The following is a 25721-nucleotide window of genomic DNA, read 5'->3' as shown; positions in this document are numbered from 1 at the left end:
TCTCTCTCTCTCTCTCTCTCTCTCTCTCTCTCTCTCTCTCTCTCTCTCTCTCTCTCCATCTCTCTCTGTAAAATGGCTATTAGCAGTGATGCCATGTCTCTGTGGTTGAGATTTATAGAAACATTGGTCTGTGGGCTTTCTATTTCTTACATGCAGTGAATGTAAATTACTCAAGAGCATAAATAGCAGTAAAACATGTGCTAAACTCACTAGGTAGGAAGCAATGAGTTTTGAGCACATAGTTCCATCACGCATCTATCTATCTATCTATCTATCTATCTATCTATCTATCTATCTTTCTATCTTTCTATCTATCTACCTTTTATCTAATTTTCAGATTATGTACTTCAGATTTAATAATAGCCATGTTTAACAACCAGCTGGGAAAGTTCCTAAAATTGTTAACCTTCAGAACTGAGTTAACTACAACACACTGTAAGACATCCAAAGACAAAACTTTTCCTAAAGGACCCTGCCCTCCTAAATGTCTAAAAGTCAAGAGTCAGAGCCAATCAAATCTTTCTAACCTATAGACAACTTAGTCAGAGAAAAAGAAAGTTCTTTTTTTCACTTTTTTTTAAAATTGAGACATTAGAAGTCTTTTTTTTTTTTTTTTTTTTTCCAGAATCTGAGTCCTTTACCTCATCAGCCAGCTGGTCAGCCCTCCTCTGCATCTCCTCCAGCTCATTGCGCATGTCTGCGTCTTCGGCCATGGTACTGGTGGGGGGTTGCTGGGCACCTGGGCCAGCAAATCAGTGGTGCTTAGTTAAAGAACCTGGAAGAAAGAAAATATGGGAGTGTACATGAATGTGTGACACCTGGAAGGTATAAGCACTACACTGTCCCCATGGTTCAGATATCTTCTAAACTGGAAGCCAAATTCAGAGAAGAATCAATAGAATTATATCAATTCTTCAAAAAGTGCCAGGAGTGGATATTTTTTTCAACCTCATCGCAGGAACAGACACATATTTACATATGACTTTCTAACAGTTTACATTGTAGCCCAGCTTGGCTTTGGGCTAACCATCTTTCTGCTCCAGTCTCCTAGGTCTTCTAGTATTACAGGTTTGCAAAGACACATATGGCTTCATCTGAAATATTTTTAAAGACACAAACCATTCAAAGCTTGGGAATGATGATGTGGAGAATACAGACCATTACAATTGATATACTAACAACCTCACATATTTAATTTGTACAGTTTGAGAAATTTTGGCAATATATTCAAGAACTGCACTACTCTTAAAAAGAATATGAACCAATCCATTAACCCCAATGTTTCCATATTCTCCTTGTTATTCTGTCTGTTACTCTCCATAACCTCCCATGTCCAAGACACTGCTGATCTCCTTTTTGTCACTGTTACTGGCATTTATTAGGATTATGTATTAATAAAATGACTTAGCATGCACTATGATTTGCCTGGCTTTTGTACTTGGTATAATTATTTTGAGATTTACTGCATGGACAGCACAGTTACTAGACCACTACTATTTGTTTGTAGGCAGCAGTGCACCATATTTAGAAGCATCTAGAGCTGTCATTAGGGGTTGTCAAGATTATGTGCAGGTAAACAAGTCTTATTCCAATGTGGAGTGAGTCCAGGGCCTTAAAATGTGACCAGCCCACTTTGTGGCTATCCTTGACATTTCATATGAAACAAATGCAAGTAAGAGGACACTAATTCTTCCGGAGCACCCTTCTTTCTTCCTTCCCATCATTCTCAATTCTCAAATACTTACTTAGAATACCAGGGATACACTAGTGAACAAGAAAAGTGAATTCACCACTTCTATAGAACTACAGTCTAATTGGGAAGAAGACAGTGAAGGGATTCTAAGTATCAGAAATCAGAGTGCCAATGGGAACATAGTCAGCTTCTATCAGGGAGTCGTGTCCCTAGAAGGGACCAGAGGAAGAGTCTGAGATAAGTATTTGATGTTACACCAACATCTTTGGGCAGTATACTTGATGAAGGTCCAGGCTTGGGTCCCAATGTTTGAGATAAGTCAAGCATACAGTGGAATTTGTCTTTCCTCTTGCAGAGTTGAAGCTCGTCTTTGGAGAATGAGTGCTTACCTAGGAGTTAGATATCTAGTTTTCACAAGGAGAGGGCCACGTGGCTAGAGATGGTCCCTAATTGGAGACAATGTGTGCCCCTATCAGACCAAGGGCATTCAGAAGCTGGTACTGAACTCCCATCTTCTTCTGTCAATGAAAGCAGGGCAAGGAAAGAAGGCTGAGCCATAGGATAGCAGAGGGTTCTCTGCATCCTTGAAGAAAGGAAAGCTGGCTGCTCACTAGAAACACTTGTGAGTCTATAGTTAAGAACACTCATCCCATGGGTTATATGACTGTATGTGTATGACACTGTCATGCCATTATCTCAGCTGATAAGATGGGATTTCTCTGTGGAGGGGAAGTAGAACATATGATTAGCTTCCTGCATTGACTAGCTCTGTGAAGAAAGTCTTCTAATCAAGGCACTTTAAACTGGAAGAATGTTAATGTGAATTAGAAACCTCATGGCTATGGGCAAGATTACTTCCCTTCCTGAGCATAAAGCTCACTTCTGAGATTTTATGTCACAGGTGGGTCAAGGATAGAAAATCCCAATGAGTTTTGTTTAAGGATGCTGGGTTTTAATATTCAGATAGCCTATTTGGGTCAAATATCCTCATACCTTTGAGAAGAGTAGAACAAATCTAGGCTCTGTTACCTATCCTTCTTTTAGTAATGGCTGACATCAGGCATACTGAGGAGCAGCTGAGCACTGGTCTCAGGGAAACCAGCAGAGTGGAAAGGTGCTGGTTTCCAAGCAGCAACTCCCTCAGGACTGCCTCTAGGGAACAAGCCAGGGCGTGCCTGACCCTGGCCGCCTCCTTTGTGAAGAGCTGCTTGCACTTTCTTGTGTCATCTCCTCATTCTGATATGGGAACTCCTGGCGTGAGGTGGGGGTTGGGAGCATGAAAATCAGGAATAGAAGAGTATCTACCACATGGCTTCTCTGTCAGCCTGCCACCTGCCCATCAACCAAGCCCTGGCAGGTTGCTGGCAGCCTGGAGCCAGTAGCATACAGCTGTTCTTCTCCTGCTGAGAATAGCAACTTTGAAAGATCACCAAGGAAACACTGTAGACAGGAGTGTGTGTGTGTGTGTGTGTGTGTGTGTGTGTGTGTGTGGAGAGAGAGAGAGAGAGAGAGAGAGAGAGAGAGAGAGAGAGAGAGAGAGAGAGAGAGAAAGTAGTGGCAGCCCTCCTNTGTGCTAGGTCATATGGAGTTTGGGAGACCAAGGAGCCTCTATTCCCACTGTTGGCCGATTGTTTCTCTCTGTCTTATGCAACTGTGTCGGAATACCCGAGAGCAAAGATGTATTTTCTCATAGCTCTGAAGGCTGGTAAGTCTAATATCAAGGCATTAGTGAATTTATTGCTAATAGGTTATTATCTCTGCCTCCAAGATGGTGCTTTGAATTTGTGTTCTCCTGAGAGGAGGAACTAAAAGTTGTGTCCTCACATGGTATAAGGCATGAACTCCCTCTGTTAAGTCCTAATCCCACCGATGACATTAAAGGGATGCCTCTTAATTGTCCCATTTTGCGCTGGTGTCACATTCACAGCAACTGAACAGGTGGAGCACATTTGAGCTACAGTGCTGCGTGTGGTCCCAGGAGCCCATTCTTTATTCTTAGAGCTACTATGGGTCAGAGGAGAAAATCAAGTGCAGATCATAAGCCTGGAGCAGGTGTTCACAGAAGTAACTGACTTCAACTGTGCCTCAGAATGAATCTTCTCATCCCCTATCCCTCTAAAACTGGGCGCCACACTTTGACCGCTGCCTAATCTCCCCGTTTAATTTGCAGGGGATCTCTATGGAGTCCCAGCTCCTTTCAATAACCCTCACACACCAGGTTTCCAGCCCACTCAAACTCCTTTCACTGTATTTCCAATAAAATGAAATGCATCTGGGGGTTGGAGAGATGGCCCAGCACCTATGTAAAAATTCTGGTCTGGGTTTGGCACTGAGTATTTATAATCCTAAAACTATAAAGGTGGAGAAAAGATAGAGCCTAGAGCCCTGGAGTTTACAGACCAGAAAGTCTAGCTTAATTAGTGGCCTTTGGGCCAATGAGAGACTATCTCATGGAAGGTGGGTAACATTTCTGAAGATGACTACTGAGGTCATCTGGTCTGAACATACACCTATACAAACACACACACACAGAGAGAGAGAGAGAGAGAGAGAGAGAGAGAGAGAGAGAGAGAGAGAGAGACAGAGAGAAAGTAGTGGCAGCCCTCCTGATGAGAAGCACTATAACAGCTACTTGCTGGGATGTTTGTTGTTACCATTTGATAAATTGCCCCTAAAAACCCCAAACCCATGCATGACTGCACTCCAGGAGACAGGTAGAATGGTAACTAGCAATCATTGCACTAGCTGAGAGGAGGTTAATGATGAAATGAAATTACGCAGGTGGCATGGAACAAGTGTTACTCCTGCATATGCCTAAGCAGGTGGCATTCTCCAGAGGAGCAAAGCTCACATTAGTCAGGGAGGATACAAGGAAATAGTCTCTCAAAGGAGATTCCTTGGAGCTCTGATGTAAGACACTCACCTAGTCATTAAAGACCCTGGCCATGAACCTCAAGTCACCAGTGCAGAGTCTGGACCTTACTAGGTATTCACTTCCTGTTAATTGACTCTGGGATGAACAAATATGCTCCCTTTAATGTTCCAACATCAGCAATTTTAAGCTCAAAGTTTAACGATGGTTAGTCATTAAAACTGCAGAGGTTCTGATTTGCTCAGTTTGAGACGGAGTCCCAGAATGTCTGTCTCTAGAAACATCCAGGAGGTGTGGACACTGTTGTTCTGCAGACCACACTTGGCCTAGTTACTGCTACAGTGTCAGTAAATGTCACTAGGTAGGGTCAAGAAATGGCTTTATAGTTAGCCAAATAGGACACTACTCTGAATAAACCAACCAAGGGCTCTGTAGTAACTCAGCTCTCACCTCAAAGAGCATAAGAGACAGTTGATTCTAGATCTAAATTTGAGCCCAGGAACATGGGCTTAGGTCACTGAGAGGCCCATAGTCACAACGTACAAGCAAGTTCATGAAGTTTTTAATAGTAGCGGAACAAAGAAAGTTATAAATCAAGGCATGTCTCAGTTCCATTAGCGGAAACATCAGAGATGAGGTTACATTCAGTGGGAGGAATCTGATAGCATCCTTAACTCTGATTGGTAGAGAACAGGGTTTCCTTAAGCTAAGACATCCCAAAGGTTTTCACCTATTTACATCTGATAGGGAGATGAAGAAGAAATGGCTTTTTAGTGGGATAAAGACAGCTGAGAAATTTAGTTAGGCTCTGGACCTAGAACATTCCAACCACTCCATAGTTCTTGACATTTTATCAGTTTATCAACCTGTATAGATAGCTTCTTTCCAGTAATTCTCATCCCTTCACTTCCCTCTGAACCAAAACCAGCTTGTTCTTTGTTGCATTGGATTTAGGCTAAGCTGACCTCATTTTTCAATGGTTGACAAGGTTTGAGATGAAGAAACCATGAAATGGAAATTATGACACTAAAATTTCTAGATGTATAATAAAGTTTTCTTTGAGCATATGCTTGTCTAGTTGTGAACCCACTGTCAGTGGCTTCTTCCATGCCATAAGGGCTCACAAAGCTGAACATATTTGCTGGCTGGTTCTGCAAGAAAGACACTTGTGGATCTGAACAAAGAAACATACACGCAAACAAAACCAGAAATCCTTGAACATTAGTTATCAGCTCCCCATATATGCAGAACACTGCATATTTATTACAGATGAACACTATGTAGGTTTTTTTACTTTTGCCTGCAAAATCCATTTTATAAAGCTTCCCATGGTGTTTCTTGGGTGTACTATAAACATACTCTAAAATAAGAAATGAGGCATGGAGTAAAACTACAAACTATAAAAGTGAGTCTGCCTTTGATTGACTATGCCTACAGAGTTTAAGGAATGCAAATCAGATTTAAAGCTTGAAGTTAATTGTGAGGTGATGCGGTGTCCTCACAACTTCCTAAAGACTCTCCTTTCCAAGGTCAACTACAGATGAAGGTGCCCAGCTTCAGTAGCAGTATTGGGCTGTTTATGTCAGAAATAGACACGTCTAAGGGCCTACCACTGTTCTGGTACATAGAGCAAAGCTAGCAAGTTGCTGTAGTTATTCTTTGGTGTCAAGGGAAATTGGCAAAGCTCTCCATTTGTTACCACATGCAAGTTTATCTGGAATTCATTAGAAGGGTGCATCTGGAATGGAATCCCCAAGGCCTGTGTGTTAGGGGTTTAGCCTTTAGCTTGGCACAATTGAGATGTGGTGGGACATTTAATAAGTCGGGCCTAGAGGAAGGAAATTAGGTCATTGGGAATATGCATGCAAGGGACTATGCATGCTAGGTCCCTGGTTAATTCCCCCATCCTGCTCTGTAGCTTTTGCTCTCTCAATCTCTCATTCACCCCCTGCTTTCTTGATTCCTAGCTTCCATTAGGTAAGTAGTTTCTGCCTATGTGTGCTCCTAACATAGTTGGGTGTTGCTTCACCATATCCCCAAACAATGGGGCCACTCAATTGTGGGATGAAATATATAAAACCTAAGATCAAGGCAAACCTTTCTTTTCTCTAAGTTGATTGTTTCAGGAACATTATCATAGTGGCAGTACACTAACACAAGAGGTAAGTGAACTGCGGGGAGATTGCCCATCTGTTAAAGGACTTATTTAAGTGCAGTAGCATAAAATTGCTTTCCACCTCTGAGTCTATTCTCAGAGATCCTGAGTCAGGGAGGGAGAAGTGAGTGTGGATATAGGAGTCTGTGGTTTGATTTGCAAGGTGGACAAAAGCGTGGCTATCATGCTGTGAACACTGTGCCACACGGCAGGAGCCTCTTGCAGATGGAGTAAGGAGCTAGTGATTGGTTTCTTTCTCTGTTTCCTCTTTTATTTAGTAAGACAAATCAACAAATTTATATAAATCAATGCCTACTATATGAATATCACAGAGATCTGAAACATACATTTTGATGTCTCCCACTGCTAGCCATTTGAATGAAACACCTCTTGTTTGTAAGGAGGATATGTTTTTAAAATCAGTAAATTTAAGAACAGAAATCAGAAGAACACAGGGACTTTAATCAAATCATGTTGACTAACACTCATGGAGGTTACTCCTTCACTTGTCTCTATTTAAACATTGCACAAACCTATGGTGATGCACATATGACCAGCAAACTACTTAGAAGGAAAGACTGTCCCTCAGCGGAGATATAGGACAAACATGTGGATTATTTTATAAAAGAATACTGTCAAAGCATTTTTATTCTCAGAGCAAGTTGTATGGAATTTTTCTTCTTTTAATTAAAACCCACGCAGTATTTTGTTTTCTAGTTTCACTGACATATTGGCAAATGTGTAGTGACAAAATCAGGCCATCATTCTTTTCCAGGGGGGAGGGAAGGTTTGAGACAGGGTTTCTCTGTATAGCCCTGGTTGTCCTGGAACTCACTCTGTAGACCAGGCTGGCCTCAAACTCAGAGATCCACCTGCCTCTGCCTCCCAAGTGCTGGGATTAAAGGCGTGCGCCACCACTGCCCAGCATCCTTCTTTTGAGATGCCCAATTTCCACAGACTCCAGCCTTCCAGCATCATTTGCTTCAAGTGAAATGAAGACACTGTGGGAAAGGATTCCTAGAGTCCCTAGTTGTGTCCTGCTCTCTCAGAGGGGCCAAATTAGCTAATTTCCCCAAGAAAAACTTTATTTTGGAAAGCTATTGCAAGATGGTTATTAGAAAGACACCAGGCACTATCTGTTTCCCCAAATGCCAACTCAGCCCTGTTCTGTGGGCTCTAATGCTGGAGACTAAGGGTGACCTGATGATTGCCCCTTTACTCATGTGGAGATGGTTAAATGAGGCTTATGTTTTAATTCTAGAGCAAAACTCAGAGCAAAGAGTACTTTTGACAAAATGCAGTTGGCAAGTCTCTGTTTACCTGTCAGAGCGGGTTACACTTAAATGTAAGGTCACATTTCCCCAGTATCCGTTCAGAACAAAGCCAAGCCAACTGGAAGTTTAATGTCCATTTCAGTTGGTATAGTGGTGCATGCCTTTAACCCCAAAACTCAGGAGGCAAAGGCCAGGTGGATCTTTATGAGTTTCAGGTCAGCTTGTTCTACATAGTGAGTTCCAGGCCATCTGAGGCTACACAGTGGGACCTTGTCTTGTAGATAGATAGATAGATAGATAGATAGATAGATAGATAGATAGATAGATAGACAGATAGATAGATAGACAGACAGATAGATAGATAGCATTTCTTAAAGCCGTTGTAACTAAAATTGTTAATATTCAATATGTGGCTTGATTTGTGTCTTTGTGAATAGATTTTGAACATTCTTGTGAGTGAAATTCATCTTTCTTTTTCCTAGTGTTAATCCATTTCTTAGTTAAAACAAAAGACTGTAGTTCATATATGATAAACATGTGGCTCATAAATGAGTTACTAACCATTCTGCATAACTTTATGTACACAATCTGGATAGATGATAGGTCATAACTGTTTTCAACAGGACAGTTAGTAGCATGGACTGAGGGCTCTTAGCCCAAAACTTTTTCAGCAGCTTATTAAATTGCACATTTTCATCTATACCAATTTGTGGAAGAGATCTGTGGAGGTGGGGCTAGAATCTGCATTTTCAACAACAATAATATATTCCCTTCCCCCACCTGCCAATGGCAGCATCTGTGTGTACCTAAAGGTCACTGCAAGCATCCAATGGAACATTCTGGTAGCCCTGACATAAAATAAGTATGTGGTGAAGAACCAGCCTAATTCCTTCTTAGGCTTAAATATAAAGACAAACTAGGTTCACTCCTATTTATGATTACACCTCTGTTTCTCAAGGATTGGTCTATGCCCCACCTGTAACCTTAACTACAAATGGTCTGTACCAGCCTGTTCCAGGAATAATAATCATGTCCCTGTTTCAAAAAGTTAATAATCATCTTGCAGCCCTACCTTTGTTTCACAAGAGTTGTTATGATGACCTTGTCATGGGGACTACCTGTTGTTATGACTACCTTTCCATCATGCCTTTGTTTCAGAGGTTGTTATGCCTAACTTGTTATGCTTATGTTCTGCTCTTGTAGACCACCTGTCATTTGCCCACCAAATTGCCCATTTGAAACTACCTACCCCTGAACTATAAAAACCTTGTTTTCCTCACATCCAATGCTGACCTCTCAAACTCTACCTTAGTGGAGGAAACAGCCCATGTACACAAATAAAAAAGCTTGCTTTAATTAATTGCTTGTTTTAATTAAGTTGGTCATAATGATTTGGGCCCATGATCTTTCTCTTCTCATCTTGGTGGTTAACAGTGGTTATCCATCATGTTGTTACACAGTGATTCAAGGTGTCGTGGTCCTTATTTTTCAATATTTGTTTCATACTTCGGTACCATGAGCACACAAACACAGAAGAACAATCTCATTTGTTAGCTCCAAACAGCTCACAAATGCCTCCTCTCCCTCAGAATCTCTTAGGCACTATCTTCAGAATCCTATCTCCTTTTCAAGTCTGGCCCATTTATTTCTTATATGATCCTACCAAACACCATTCCTGAATTGAATTCTCTCTGTATACCTGACCTTCACACAGTTCTGATCTCCGTTCTTCTGAGAAGGGAAGCCTGCCTCTTCCATGAGCTCTGTCCGGGGCAGAGCTGATGAGTTGCTTTGGTTTGGGTTTGTTCTGTAAGAGTGCTGGGATGGGAGGCCTTACATTTAAATGCAACCAGCATTGGCATTCCTTAATTGCAAGAGGGCAGCCAGCCACAACTAATACTGATTATGACTAAATATCTCCTTTTCAAAAATGCCAATGTTTCTTTTGTGTATTTTGCACATGTGGCTAAGGGAGTATTTAGTGCTATAGTTTGTATTCTGCAATGATCCCCGGTTGTTTGCTTGGGAGCCAAAGCATGGCAGACTAATTGACTAGGAGATGGGGCAGACAGAACAGAACCCTGTCTCACTTATCCTGATCATAGTTTAAGCTAACGACAGTTCATTCATGGAGGTACTGTTTGCTCATTGAGTACTACATGGGTACAGCCATATCTAGCATGCAGCTATAGGCAAATCACTGCCTCTTAGAGATAGTTCTGAAGGCTCTAGCAAGAAGCATTTTGATCCAAGTCTCTGTCCTCTGTCTTGCTTGTGAAGGGCCAATGAAAGCACCCTTTTTCTAAATATTAGTTTGGTTCTTGGGTCAAGGGCTAAAGCACTGCTACAAAAAATAATTAAAAATTAAAAACACAAGTCTTGCTAAGCTTTAAATAGAAGGATTCCACTCAAGAGTGATGCATTTGAACCACATGCAAGACTGAACAGAAAAGACCCCATTGTCTTTCAAACTGAATAATTTCTGTTGTCACTTGACAGAGTCTACAGTTAGCAAGTTCGGTGTAATCGGGTTCACTATTCAGCTATGGAAGTTGGCTGGTGCAGCCTTCAGTTCCTCTACTGGGTATTTGTGGGGCATTGGGCTATACAAAGACGGTCTGGTCTCCAGTTGAGCTGAGATGTGGAATCCCGGGGCTGGTGGTGATAATTCACCTACATGGGACAGAAGGAGTTCTTTCATGTTTCCAGCAACTCCTGTCGAAGTTACCCCCTCATTCCCCACAGGAGAAGCATGGCTTTTAGTCACAAGACAATGTCCCAAGCTTCTGACCTTCAGGCTAGACTCCTCCCCTGTTACCTAGCAACAGTAAAGATAACTTCACACCATAACAGGGGCTGTTTGGCCCCGCCTCACTCTCTTGCTCTTAATCCCCTTATACTATCCTCATCCTCTTCTCTCCTCTCCTCTCACTTCCTCACTCTCCCTCTTACACTCTAGTCTTTCTTCTCTCTCCTTTTCCCCTTTCTCTCCTCTTGTCTCTCTCTCTCTTTTACCTTCTCTCCTTTCTCCCTGCCTTTCTACAATAAAGCTCTAAAACCATAGACTGTCTCAGTTCATCAAGGCCGACGCGCTTACTCTCACCTGTGTGGAAACCTCTCACCCCTCTGCCCTCTCTCCCATAACCCTGGGGCTACAGGGTGTTGCCCCAGGGCCCCCGGTCGGGGGGGGGAGGCTGCCCCTTGTCCTCCCTCCCCTCCCCCACCGAGTGGGAGCAGTGGCTTAGATGCCAACCCTGGCTGAGTGGAAAGCAACTGGCAGCCCTCCCGAGTCCACCTGCTCAGAGCATAGGAGGAACTCTGGCCGGACATGGGCTATCCTCCCTCCCCCACCTTCCCCTCACCTTCCCACAGGTATTTGTGGCTCTCTAACCCTTAGCATCATTTGCACCATCCACACCTATGACCCTTTTTTATAAAAACTCTCCAGGACTGCTTGTTTCATTTCATTCACTAAGACCTGCAAATGCCCTGGACTTTTCAATCTTCTAGGAGAGGCGTGCATCTGAGGAAGGGTATATAACACCAAAGGCCAGCCCTAAAACTGCAAGGTGCAACATGCCTTCCAGAGGTTCCTGAGGACTGCACCAAGGTTGGGAGCCCAGCTGCAACAGTGACTCTTTTGTTCATCTTTTGTCCATCACCTGTGCCTTTCTCTCACTGTATTCCCAGAATACTTTCTTCATATATCACTTGCACATTAATCTTTGTCTAGAAGAGTGTTATTATTGAGCCCAACCTGTGACAACCTTCATTTATTTATGAGCTATATTGTATTATAAATTCCAGGCACTTAAAATATTAATAAATCAATGCATCGGGAAAAAATTAAAAAGGAGAACATTTTTATTCTAGCCATGGTAAGAAATGTGTCAAATTTGGGCTTGATTTAATTACTTGAATTGAAGATTGCATACCCAGGGCTGGTGAGATGGCTCAACAGTAAGAGCACTGACTGCTTCTTCCGAAGGTCCTTAGTTCAAATCCCAGCAACTACATGGTGGCTCACAACCACTCGTAATGAGATCTGTAACCCTACAGTGTACTCAAATACAGTAAATAAATAAATAAATAATCTTTAAAAAATTTGCATACCCAGAATATCACATAATGGCCAGCACATGAAGGCCAGTCATTCCCCAAATGAAGAAAGGAATCTCAGAGAGGTGAAGGAATTTGATGGAAGTGAAAAGTCACCCAGAGCATTATTCTTGCAATGCTTGCAATTCTTGAGCCCAACCTTAGGAAATTCTTGGCAGAGAATGTAAGGAAACTAAAATGGGAGGGACCTGTCTGCTCTCATTGATGTTATCTTCAAAACACTATGACTGAGGCTGTTGTGTTCCATGCCTTTCCTGCTGCTCCATTGATCTTGTCATTGTGTGCTGTCTGCCACTGGCTCAGAAATGATGGGGCTGAGGCATCATGGAATGGATCTTTTAAAACTGTAGGGCAAGATAAACCCTCTCCTTTTATAACTTTATTATCTCTGGTATTTGTTACAGTAACAGAAATCTAACTAATATTTTGGGATTTCATTGGATTTTGTACTAGGATTGTATCTGCTACCTAATAAATATTTGAATAAAAAGGAGAGTGCATGAAGAATTTTCTTATCTTTATAAAATCCCATCTAATTTCAAATTCATGAAGGAGGAGAGCAAAAACTTTATTTACCATAGCTATGTCTTCTGTAATAATTGTGGAATAATACCCAACTGGCAGAGGACAATTAACAATGGAGTCCAAGAAAAAAGTCACCAGTATTGGGAAGAAGTCCTCTATGAAGTTCTATCAAGACAGTATCACACATGATGTTGATGCTACAAGTGCACATTTCTTCCTAAGAGTGGCTTTCTTTGTAGCTACCTATTAGCTGGAACTCATCCTTTATCAAGCTCTTCCACAGACCACGTGGAGATTAGATTTTTACAAATTTAGATCTTTCTATGTACTCATTTTTTTTTTTCAGAAATGGAAAATTCAGGGCTGGGGACAGAAACAAAAGTGGCAAGCTAATTGATATTTTTTCAAAGTAATTATTTCAGTCAATAATAGAGATTTATCATTTTACCATCAGTTAAAATGTCCCCCACCCTTTTTTGGCTTTGTGATAATGTCTCTGCTATGTTGCTCCTTGAAATCAAGACTTTTGCACACAACCTCTCTCCATAGAAAGTCCCTGTACACCACCCTACTGTTACAGTTAAGGCAGGAGACTCACTGGAAAGTTATTGACTCTGGGAGTGAATTCATTCACCACAGAGCTGCTTTAAAAAGCAACATGTCTAGCTTATATTGTAGCATTTTTTTAGACCATTAAGCATTTGTCACAAAGAGAGAGGACATAAAAGGAGTCCCAGCCAAAGAGTCTGGAGTCTCAGCTAATGGCAGAAGGGCTCCAAATGATGATAAAGTGCCCCTGAAGTGATTGTGCACATCAATGGGGGTCGGAAGACCAATTTATCAAATTAGACTTCCCCCAATCTCCATTCGCTTAAGATAAGCCACTGGTGTGATTGTAACTGCTTCAGTGTGCAAATTTGACGTCTCCAGTTATGCAGTTTGTCATTTGCTGTCCTTATCATGGAGAGGGTTTAAAAAGCACTTTAGATTAGACCTTGTGGGCAAAGGCTGGAACATTTCTGTAAGTCACACAGAGAGTATTCCCTTTAAAGATGGGAAGCTTTCAGTGAGAGACGATTTTGATCGAATCTGCCGTCAGGGAGAGCTAGCTGTTTATCTCCTATCTCCAAATCCATGTTTGACCTTGGGTAGTTTTAAAGGTTCAGAAGTTTAACACAGAACACTCAGGGGAGTATAGAAAGATTGTGTCAAAGATGAATCTAACTCTCCAGTGAGGAAAACCAACAAGATAGCAAAGCCAGTTTAAAGATGACCTGTATACAATGCTGGGATAAGATTCCTGACCCAGATCTAGACTTGGCTCATAGCTTGTAGGGCGGCGAGATGACAGCTCTGTACTTCTTTGGTTTACTAGATGGAAACCACAAACACTAATCTCACATTAACAAACATGGATATCATAGAGTGCGAAAATTACTGGAATTTTTTCTTTAACTTCGTAGTAAACTAAAGAAGGGGAGTTGGCCAATCACCGAGTCCATTTGACAGTGCTTCAGCATGACAAATGGAAAAATATGCATAATGTTTCTCTAGTTGGCTCTCCTAAGGTTGTATGTAAGATTAAGGATACAAGCAAGACAGTTTCACTTTGAGTACTGACTGCATGGCCGAACCTGACACTGGCTGCCAAGTAACTTGCTTGTTTTTTACAAATGGCTATCTGTGGTGTCTCAGAATGTACTGTGTGAGAAGAGGGTTATTGTTTGTTTGTTGTTTTTTTTGTTTATTTTATTTTATTTTATTTTTAAGGTTTTCAAACCTGAAAAGAAAACTGAAAATCTCCTGAGAAGCTTTAATGAAGATCCACTTCCGGGTCACACCCCGGGCCAATTCTGTAAGACTCACTGAGAATGGATCCCAGAATACATGCGGCTTATTTTAAATTTCACCAGGAAACTTTCGATGTGCAGCTGTGCCTGTATGAGGTCAGAGAGGGGCAGAAGCTTATTTTAAAATGTGGTCAAAACTAACATGTATTACTCAGTTTTTCTTCAGTTATCAATCCTTTTATGAGATGTTTCATTAAAAATTGATCAAATGCTACTTCCAAGGCTGACATCACAAATATAAATTTATGGCTTATTTGGTTAATCTTATTGGGTGTTTAGTCCACCTGTCTGCCTCCCTTCCCCCTTTGCTTTCATGTTGTAATGATAAACTATACTGCCACAAGTCTATTTACACAGAGACTTCAGCACATCCTGTATTATTCCCTTATCCACGGGATTAGTCTCATAGGCCAAGGAACATGAGTGTTTAACAGCCTCTGACACTATTTCATGGACCCTTGCCAGCTCACCCTTTTAAACTTGTGATTTCCTTATGTTTTATTTTTAAAATATTTTATATGGCTAGAATAATTAAAAACATATTTTTTTCCTGACTTTCCCCTGCCCCAGGGTTACTTTTTATGTCAACTTTTCTGATCGTGGTAACTGTATCTTTCGTATAAGTGGGAAAAGTCCAAAGTCTGATTTGCTATTTTTCTTAGCAGTTCCTTGTCATTAAGACATCTTTTTATTACTGCCTGATGCTTGCCATTTAAAATAGAGCACGCTAGTTAAAAACAAACAAACAAACAAACAAAAAAAAAAAAAAAAAAAAACCAAAAAAAAAAAAAAAAAAAAAAAAAAAAAAAAAAAAAAAAAAAAAAACCAGGACTTTGCACTTTGAATAGACTTGAAATTTGCCTGGCAAAGCGTGAACTGAATCTATCAGGTTACATTCTTATCTAAATGTTAACAATTATTGCATCTTAGAAATACCTCCTTCTAGTTCTAACTCCACCTCATTTATAGAGCACTCATTAGTGTTGAAAACAACCAGACCTCATCCTCCCTGAGATGCCTTTAATCTGCCCACAAGCAGCTTGTGGCTTTGTCTGTAACAGCCTGCCTTCATCCATCTGCTCTTGTTAACCTCCACAGCATTGCTTACACCCCAGCATTCCCTACATAGAAAGGGAACCGCAGAGCAATGATTACTAATTCTGGATTCAGTTGGACCTATTTTTTTTTATTATTATTATTTTCTTTATTTACATTTCAAATGCTATCCCGAAAGTTCCCTATACCCCCCCACTGCCCCTGCTCCCCTACCCACCCACTCGCACTACTTGGCCCTGGCCTTTCCCTGTTCTGGGTCATATAAAGTTTGCAAGACCAAGGGACCTCTCTTCCCAATGATGGCCAATTAGGCCATCTTCTGCTACATATGCAGCTAGAGACCCGAGCTCAGGGGGTACTGGTTAGTTCATATTGTTGTTGCAGTTGGACCTATTTTTTTATATGGTTGTCACCTATCTATTTAATTTCTTATAAAAATAAAAAGAACCCATAATCTCATTATTCTGTGCTTGAATTAAAAAAAAAACATTTTATTTGGCATGTCTGTATCTGTGTGTGAGAGCATGTATCAAAGGAGAACATGCATGCTCTTACATACACACAGACTTGAAAACTCAAAATTGTCAAGGGCAACAGTATACAGAAAAGGAGAAAGGGTCCTTTTTAATCTTGTTCAAGAAACAGAAAAAAAAAATCCCAATGAATGAGGAACTTAAGCTTTCTCTTCTACATGAGTCCTAAGATGCAATACAGAGAAGGTAGATTTACTAAATCATTGTTTAAAATGAGTAAGCTTTAGGCCCCAACAGCCATCTTCAGTAACTGGCCAAAATGAACAACACACAAGGAAAGAGAAGCACCCAGTATATGTTCTCTAGGCCTTTCAGGAAACATGGAGTTGTTCCTGTGGCCACATACATACATACATGTGAATCTACAAGAAGGGTGATATTGTAGACAGCATGGGAATGGGCACTGTTCAAAAAGGAATGCCTCATAAGTGTTACCATGGCAAAACCAGAAGAGTCTACAATGTTACCTAGCATGCCATGGGCATCATTGTGAACAAGCAAGTTAAGGGCAAGATTCTGGTCAAGAGGATCAATGTGCGGACTGAGCACATCAAGCATTCTAAGAGCAGAGACAGCTTCCTGAAGGGGGTGAAGGAAAACGACCAGAAGAAAAAGGAAGCCAAAGAGAAGGGCACCTGGGTTCAGCTGAAGTGCCAGCCTGCGCCACCTGGAGAAGCACACTTTGTGAGGACTAACGGAAAAGAGCCTGAGCTGTTAGAGCCCATTCCATAGGAATTCATGGCCTAATGTATAAAAAAAGAAATAAAGGACCCGGACTGCAAAGTGTTTTCCTTAAAAAATTAAAATTAAAATTAAAATTAAAATTAAATGAGTAAGCTGGTTACACATGCCTGTAATTCTAGCACTTTGGAGGGAGAAAGAGGCAGATCCTTGGGCTTGAGGCCAGCCTGGTCTATAGTGTGAGTCCCAGGACAGCCAGGGCTACACAGAAGTAAAGTTCTGTCTTGAAAAATGAACAACAACAACAACAATAATAATGTTATACTTCTTCAGCATCATCACTCTTTTTTTTCATTTCCATTTTTTTTAAATTTTCCTCATTTACATTTCAAATGCTTTCCTGAAAGTCCTCTATACCCTCCCCCACCTCCACCCTGCTCCTCAACCCACCCACTCCCGCTTCCTGGCCCTGGTGTTCCCCTGTACTGGGGTATATAATCTTTGCAAGACCAAGGGCCTCTCTTCCCAATGATTGCCGACTAGGCCATCTTCTGCTACATATAGCATCATCACTCTTAATTCTACTTCCTTGAATCTGAGACCCCTTCACTGTACTTCCCCTAATGCCCAGCAACAGAAAACAAATCTTGCAAATGGTTGGCTTCAGAGAAGTCCCACCCCACAGCCCTGCTCTTTTGAAGGAGACACTACAGAGAATGAACAAAATTAACGATGTGGCCAAGTAAACAAGGATCACTTGATGAGCCTTTGAACAATCTAACTTCAAAGTGCTTTCTTCTATCTGTGTCTGTGAAACCAACTAGGCTTTTAGAAACCTGACTGGTTGTGGGTGATAGCCATTAACTTCCTTGGACTTATGATTTAGCAAATACCAACAGCCAAGCTTATGGAAAGCCCCCTTTTCCTAATGTTAGTCTCTGAGCTGCCTTGGTCCCTTCATTCAGGGAGGGAACCCTCTTATCTTTCAAGGGCATTGTGGAGCAGATATTTATGTTTAGCATGCAATTAAGTCTGATTCATCCTTTTACTGCAAATGAAGGAGCTATCTGAAGCTTTAGACCTCTTGTGCTTGCTGAACTGGTGGAGAAAGCTAGGAAGCGTCCCCTGACATCTCTGTGGCACAGACAAAGCTGCACCCCTGTGCAGCAGTTCTTGAAGCAGCAGCACTTCCCAGAATATTACAATGTGCACTTTAGAAGTGAGGAAAGGCAGGCCTTGCCTTTGGGTAATGGATGTTTTCCCAGATAATTCTCAGTAACATTTAATGTCCTGAATGACCCAATGCTGTTTCAGCTCTTAGTCCCAAAGTGTGCCTGAACAAAAGCCCTGGGTAAATTGATTAAACCAAGGCCCATCTGTCTGGAACTTTAAAGGATGCCTCCCCTTAGGACTCAGCAAGCTGTTTTCAGAGAGGCACTTCTCTTCTGGGAGTTTAAGAGAGAGAGAGATGGTGGGCCTCTCTCAGCAACCAACCCTGAGCCAAGAGTCTGTGTGCAAACAATTTACTGAAGGGGTTCTCCTAGAGCAGACCAGGAAAGCAGATGAGAGAGTAAGTTCAGAGAAAGAAGGTCATGCAAGGTGGATTCCCTGCATGTAGCTTATCTTGAAGGGAGCATTGAGCTCTCAGCTCTGCCATACACACCGCTTAGAGCATGTTCTTCAGTAGACCAGGAGCTGAGCTTCTGTACTTTCCTGTCAGTCATTAGCTAAAGACATTGGGGGGGGGGGGCACATAAACACACAGGCATTTCTGGCATGGGGATAAAATAGCTCCCTGTGTGGGGAAAGTCTTAGGGTTTTGTTTTTTGTTTTTTGTTTTCCAGCAGCAAAACATACAGAAGCTATGAAGGAGGCTGACAGGCAATCCCGGGGTATCTCATGAGGGACCTGCAGGGCTTGGAACAGGAGCTCTTCAGGGACTCTTACAGCTCAGGCTGTAGGGAGGAGCCATCTTAAAAACAGGTTTAAGCCACCTGTGGGCTCTGTGGGAACATGATGATACATCCTGTAGCGGGATCTCTGCCAAGCAGCAGGATGGAAGGCCTGGCCAGGTAACCCTGCAAGCTGCCTAACTAACCCTCTGCAGGTACCAAGACCTTCGCTTAATGCCCAGAGTATAGAGAATATGTAGAGGAGTTTGTTTTTTATCTCATCGTACTGCATATATGGCTGTCAGATAACTTGTATCAGTGTCCCCAAGCACACCTTTGGAATGGCTGATAGCATGCATAAAAAGAAATCACGTTGACAGTTTTTTAAAAGCCCTGATGAGAACAAGAATGAGCACTGGGGGCTTAGAAGACATTGCTTGGGTCCTTGTACGTGGTAGCACATGGTGATGCTTTCAACAATATCGTGTGGCCTCAGAGAAGCCATTATACTACAGCTCTGAACTGGTGGAGGGTCTAGGAGAAGGTGTGAGTATGTCCCTACACTGTTATTCCAAAAGGCAGGGAGGGCTTGCTCTAACACACACATCTAGCCTTTGTTTTGATTACAGGCTTTGCTCTTGGGAAGAGTAAGTGATTCATGGCTTGAACTCAGGGTGTGGCAAGGTGAGCAAGTTACTGATAACTTTAAAGAGCTTCACTTCTGTGTGTCTGTGGAAACAACCAGGCTTTTGAAAAGCTGGAAGGTAGGCAGTAACGGTCATCACGCTCTTCAAAAGCCCACCTTGGGCTTCTGATTTAGCCAATGCCAACAAAGCAGACTTCCAGGTCTTTCTCGTTTCCTAACTGAAGCCAATCTCTCAGATGTCCTCAAGCTTTGGGGAGAGGGACCCTTCTATGTCACTTAAAAACTTTAAGTGGAAGATGCCAAAGAATGGCATTATTTCTCATTAGCCTTTTTAATTTAAATGAGAATCAGCCTAATGTCATTACTATACTCATTTTGTAGGTAGGAATGTAAGGCTAAGAGGGTTTAAATACATAGCCCTGGGTCCTGGAGGCAGTAAGCCACAGAGCTGCAGAGGTGGGGAATGACTCCAAAGAGCCTGAATTGCTTACTTAGGTTAATGCTAAAAACTACCCCAAATTTAAATATACAAGACAGAAAAATCATTCTTTTCATTGTGTTGGAACATATAATACCTTTAGACTTATTCAAAGACTACCCAGTTTTCTAAGTTATGCTTTTCTTTGACTATCTGTTTAATTGTGAATCCAGGTTCACATTATAGCCTAGGTTGCCCTGGATCTCAAGGACTTCCTGTCTCAGCTCTTCAAGTCCTAGCATTACGGGCAGGTGCCTTTATCCAATGATTTACTATTTTCTTTTTAAACAACATTATTGTAGTATAACTGATATAATAAAATGTGCATATTAATAAATTGCCATGAAGCCCTTGCCACAAGAAAATGAATGCATTTATCATCCCCTAATTGTTATTACCCTTGTTTCTTAATCAGAGATTAGATTGTAAAGGTGGATATTTGTTTACAAAAGACTAAACAAATGAACTTGACCCCTGATCCATTGTACATACAAATTATTTCTTTCTGGTTGAAAATACATTGTCAACAAAGATCATAGTGCACTAATCTGTTAGAAATTGTCTTAATAAACTTATTTCAATTTTCCTCTCCTGACTGACTATAAATATTTGTTCCTCGGATAATCTGGGAATCTAAAACAATCTTTGGCATATGCTTATTATAGATTCATGCAAAAGTCATGATCTAATTCTTTAAAAATCATTCTTTGCAAACAAATAACCCAATTAAAACTGGGGTACAGAACTAAGCAAAGAGTTCTCAAAAGATGAAACACACCAGACTGAGCAACACTTAGCCATTAGGGAAATCCAAATCAAAACTACTTTGAAATTTCATCTTCTGCCTGTAAGAATGGCCAAGATCAACAAAACAAATGATAGCACATTCCATGAGGATGCAGGGAAACACAAACACTTATTCATTGCTGATGGGAGTACAAACTGGCACAACCATGATGAGAATCAGTGTGGAGTTTTCTGAGGAAGCTGAAAATTCATCTACCTCAAGATCCTTTTCAGCATATACTCAAAGGACTCTACATCATACTACAGAGAGACTGGAAACAGTCTGTATGTCAATCAACAAAGATTCACTCTATTATTAGTATCTGGAGAGTACTCTGCATTCTACTAGAAAAGAAAGGTAGTCATCAATATTACCCAGCTACAAATGCTGCAACAATATAACGATGACCTGGCCCCTAAAAGAAACTGCTGCAATAATGGCACAAATGCTATGTGTGCAACCAACCACTTTCTGTTCGTATTTAAGGTCACTTCATGAAAGGGTACTCATACCTGATTCTGCTAAAATTCCCAAGAACCCGAGACTAGATAAGTCATGGGCTTAGGACAAAGCCTAAAACAATCAGTCTGCAAAAAGAACTTAGCAATAAAATAACTCCTAATTGCATGTTGTTATGCCTATTGATCAGTACCTCACTTAACCAATTTCAAAGAAGCTTCTTTCAGTAGATGGGACCAATCACTGGACAATGTGCAGAGAGTGAGAGACTGGAGTGTTCAGTTCTACATGGAGTGCTTTCATCAAACTCCTCCCCTGAAGTCTCAGAGATTTGTGTGGAAGAAGAGGCAGAAGGAGTGTAAGAGTCAGAGGAGATGGATAATTTCATGGAAACAGTGCCTTCCAGACACAACAGGAATGATGCAAATGCAAATTCACCATGGCAGAGGCCATGGCAACACACACAAAACATGCCCAAGTTCAAACTAGACGGAAGGGGGATGTGGACATGGGATTCCACGCTAATGAAGAAGCTATTTGCAATTGATACTTGCTTGCAAAGGGAAATTTCGTTTTCTCTAGTGGAGTCTCACTGGGTACATCAGCCACATTTCAGGACTTGTTCCATGGCTGGCCAGGAGTAGTTTGCTAACATAAAAGGAACTCAGTAGTGCCTTTGTGAACTATTTATATTATTCTGCTTTCTTCTGGCATTTTTTTTTTTTTTTGCCTCGTTGACTTTTTTGTTTGTTTTCATTTTCATTTTGGAGGGTTTATTTGGGGATGGTTGTTTCTTGTTTTGTTTTTTGAAAGAGAGAGAAAGACCTTAAAGTTGAGCAGGTAGGGAAGGAGGATCTAGAAGGATCTGAGAGGAACTGGGTGAGGAAAAACCAGGATCAAAATACATTGTATAAATTTTCTTTCAATGAAAAGAAAAGGAAAATTACTCTTTGCCACTACAAAATTGTTTGTGTGTCCTCAGTGTGCCTAAATGTAGAAAATAGCCTCAAAAACTTCTAGAGAACAAAAAAGAGATTTTTCAATTTCTCCTTAAAGATGGTGGAGTTACAGATGATTGTAGAAGGTTTGGTGGCCATGTAAGAAAGTAAGCTTATGAATTTCATTACTCTGTCTTTGTTATGTGACAGTAGATACACTCAGTGAATACTAATGTACCCAAGGTTCTTGGTCTTATCAGCTCCCTAGACTTTAGATTTCCTCTTTTGTAGCTTTACAAATATCTAAAATTTCCATGAGTTCTCTTTTGAAGAGGAACATATCTTGAGCAAACAGGAGTTTCTGGTCCTGCAGTGCATTTGGCTACCTCAGGAGATGTGACGAAAATGAAAGAGTTCATGAATAACACAACAGAAAGAGAACCCATGCAGGAAAGGTTAGCTGCTTTAATCACAAGGGCACCACATCTTCCTCCAAGTAGATTTGTGTTCCTTTTTGGAAGCAGCCTCAGGTTTGACATTTCCAAGGGATCAGAATTCAGGCTTATTAATCCCTGTTCCTTTAGGAACAGGCCCAATGAGAATGGCTTTCTGCCTTTACTGAAATCCTCCAAATGTCTGCACACTCGCCTTTATATTACCCTGTCTCCTGCCCGGCCCTCCAGTCAACACAAACAGCATCTCCTGGAGGAGGCTGCTGACCTGGGCCCAGAGCTCTTCTGGGACCTTCTGTGGCTCTTCGGCATTCAGCGTTGGCGCTTCTGCTCCGTTTGCCTTTGGGTTCTTCGTGTTCTTCTGCTCACTGTGACTGGGTCTCACACGGAAGCGGGTTAGTCCAGATGCCTGGCACATGAGACCCATAGAACACAGCTGTGAGGAAGGGACTAGCCCTCACATTCCTGTCACAAAATGTGTGAGAGGCCATTGGTTTGAGCTGTGCCATGCATTAATCCCATGTGCCAAACTTAAAGTCATTCTTGGTAAACTTCCATGTCCCTAACCAACACTAAGTTGTTTATCTAACTTTGAAAGGGGTGGGGGAGGAGTGTGTGAAGATGAGAGAGAGATACTAATGTGCCCAGACAAGCTAGCTTTAACTGGCATGATGAGGTCGGATCTGTTTTATCCCATTAGGGGATAATGGTGACACCTGCTTTCCACTCTCTATTCCTTATTTCCTGAGCCCTTTGCTGCCTGAACAGTCCATTTCCTTTGCTATGTTCATTCACACACTCCTACTTTAAGGAGAGCAAGGTATTATCCTGCTGTAGAATCACAAATAAAAGAACTCTAAAGGTCTTTGGGATAACCTGGCTGAACTTTTGTCTTTATACTTCTTTGTGGCACTTAAAAAAAAAAAAAATGACACAGAGCTCTCTCCTAAGAGTTTACTTGTATGGAGTACAATATAATCATATGTAAATGCTGATTATCCTGTATTATTTAGGGGATTAAGACAAGAAAAAGTGTCTGCATATGTTCAGTACTGATAAAAAAAACTGAACAGATTTTTCTCTGTGATTGGTTGAATGTATTCATATAGAAACTGTACACAAGGGCTGATTATGTGGTCTGTGCAGCTTTGAAGAACAATACTTCTAAAACTTTAGCTTCAACTTTTTTTTTTTTTTTTTTTACCTTGAGAGCTTGTTTAACATACAGAGTCCTGAATTCTAACCACAGTGGCCCAGACCAGTTGGTCTGTGCTGAGGCCTGTGATTAGCATTTTCATTACATGATTCACAAGGTTGCTGGTCCAAAGACCATACTCTAAACAGAAGTACGGGTACCTGGAAAGCTTCAGGCTCAAACCATGACCAGAAAAGCTATATTCCATTTCATGAGAGCCAGGAGGGAATTAATGTTCAAGGATGGTTCTTTTATTCCCCCTAAGAAACCCAGCAAAAGCAATATGAGACTCTTTGTTGCTTAGAAACAGCACCAAAGCCCTTGGAGAGGGTTCTTTTCTGTAACCTTAAAGAGTGATGTATTGATGCTTTTCTTTCTACTCAGACCTCACTTGATGAGAACTGTTATTCCTCTAGTGAGAAACACAACTTGCGTCTCAGTCTGTGGAGGCTACTTGCAGAGTCATTGCGCATTCGTCCATAGGGCTTCACAGTGAGGGCCCAGCATTAAGGAAATGAATGAATGGGGAAATAAATAACTGCAGTCTCTGCATCTGCAGTATAGATATACCTAGCTCTATGGAAGTATTGAACAATCCAAGCACTGTAGTCTCACCAAAAGCAAGACACGGGCTCTGGTGTGAGGTGAAAATAGCCTGGACTAACGGTTTTTTCATGAATTAGCACTAGAAAGGGTCAACCAGCTGTGTGTCCACGACCTCCTTATTAAACTTGAGCTTGCATTTTTTTCCTCTGTGAGGCAGAATTACTAATGTGCTCCTCCATGCTGCTGTGAACAGAGCACTTCACTGTGAGGTGCACGGGCCTGCAGTATCAGCATCTCCTGCCAGTGGGTTAGAAATGCAAACTCCGAGGATTCAGCCCCACCAGCCACACAGTGTTTTGTGATGGATGTCAGCCATCTGTGCTTTAAAGAGCCACCCAGGGGATTATGCTGAACTAACCCTTGTTAGTCCCCCCCCCCCCCTTAAATCGATAGCACTTAGAGATGTCTGGAAAAAGGGAATCTCATTTGAGAAAACACTCCCATTATACTGGCCTGTAGGCACAGTCTTGATGAATGATGTTGGAAGGCCCAGCCCACTGGGGACCACGACATATCAAAAAGGTAATTCTGGACTATATAAGAAAGCAGGTTAAGCGAGCCATGAGGAGTAAGCCAGTAAGCAGACTGCTCCCACGCCTCTGCTTCGGTTCCTGCCTCTCCTGGTTCCTGCCTTGAGTTCTGCCTTGAATTCCCTTCACTGTGGACTGTGAAATGGAAGCTGCATTGGATCACAGTGTTTATAAACAGAAAGTAGACTAGGAAATCAGGAAAACAATCTGTGGAAATGACTCTTGCCTGGAATGAGGGATTCTCCATTCCTCTTTGTATCTATGCGGTGAGAAGGTAAATGACCTTAGCTACTTTAATGGACCATGAGGTAGACTCAATGGAACAGAGAAAAATCTTTGTGAGGGGCACTCTAGATCAACTAGCCAGTAAATGATCTTGCTAACTAACTTTATGATGAGTTGTGATGAATTCAGTCCAAGCTGCTGACTTGCACAATGAAAAGCTAAATAAATTAATCTCTTTTGGCCTCACTAAGTTTGATGTGTGTGTGGGGTCATTTGTTACACAGCATAAGCTAACTGACATACTGAGAATAACTCAGGATGCTATGGTGCCATTGTCTTCTCTCCATAGCCTGCCCTTCAAACTAAGATGGCTTAATTCTTTTCATTCTCTTACATTAGGAGTTTTTCAGATAGTATGACTATCACTTTGAGTAAGCAGCAGGCAGCAAGTAGAGCAGAAACAAAGCATACTCGCCAGGGATGTCAGAAATGGATGGTGCTGCCTTCGGATCTTTAATAAAAGAAAATAGGCCAAGGCGAACAAAGGAAACTTGACTTAATCTAAATTTTTCATTTGGCCGCTGAGAAACAACCAGCGATTCTATTCTTAGCCTGTTTCTTTACTGAAAGTGAAATTTATTTTCAGTTAGTGCCCATCATGCTCTGTGAGGGAAAGCTGAAGTTGGTGGTTAGGATAGAAAGAAGGGAGTCGGTGAACCTGGATTTTTTTTTCACCACATTTCATTTCATAACCG

General features: G+C 41.5%; 1 protein-coding gene and 1 pseudogene across 2 annotated transcripts in view; one reads left to right on the top strand and one right to left on the bottom strand.

Moving 5' to 3' along the window:
- The window catches only part of Snap25 (synaptosome associated protein 25), a 73864-nt gene that overhangs the window by 25645 nt on the left and 22498 nt on the right, over positions 1-25721 (bottom strand). For both annotated transcript variants that reach the window (XM_021192514.2, XM_021192515.1), the window contains exon 2: positions 642-775. In XM_021192514.2, the coding sequence (XP_021048173.1) occupies positions 642-713 (72 nt within the window). In that variant the 5' untranslated portion in view covers positions 714-775. The remainder of the gene's footprint in view (positions 1-641; positions 776-25721) is intronic.
- On the top strand, positions 16337-16824 carry LOC110317773 (annotated as a pseudogene).

Source organism: Mus pahari, chromosome 3 (assembly GCF_900095145.1).
Source record: "Mus pahari chromosome 3, PAHARI_EIJ_v1.1, whole genome shotgun sequence".
Taxonomy (NCBI): domain Eukaryota; kingdom Metazoa; phylum Chordata; class Mammalia; order Rodentia; family Muridae; genus Mus; species Mus pahari.
Note: the sequence above shows the minus strand (reverse complement) of the source record. Positions and strands in the feature narration are given on the sequence as shown.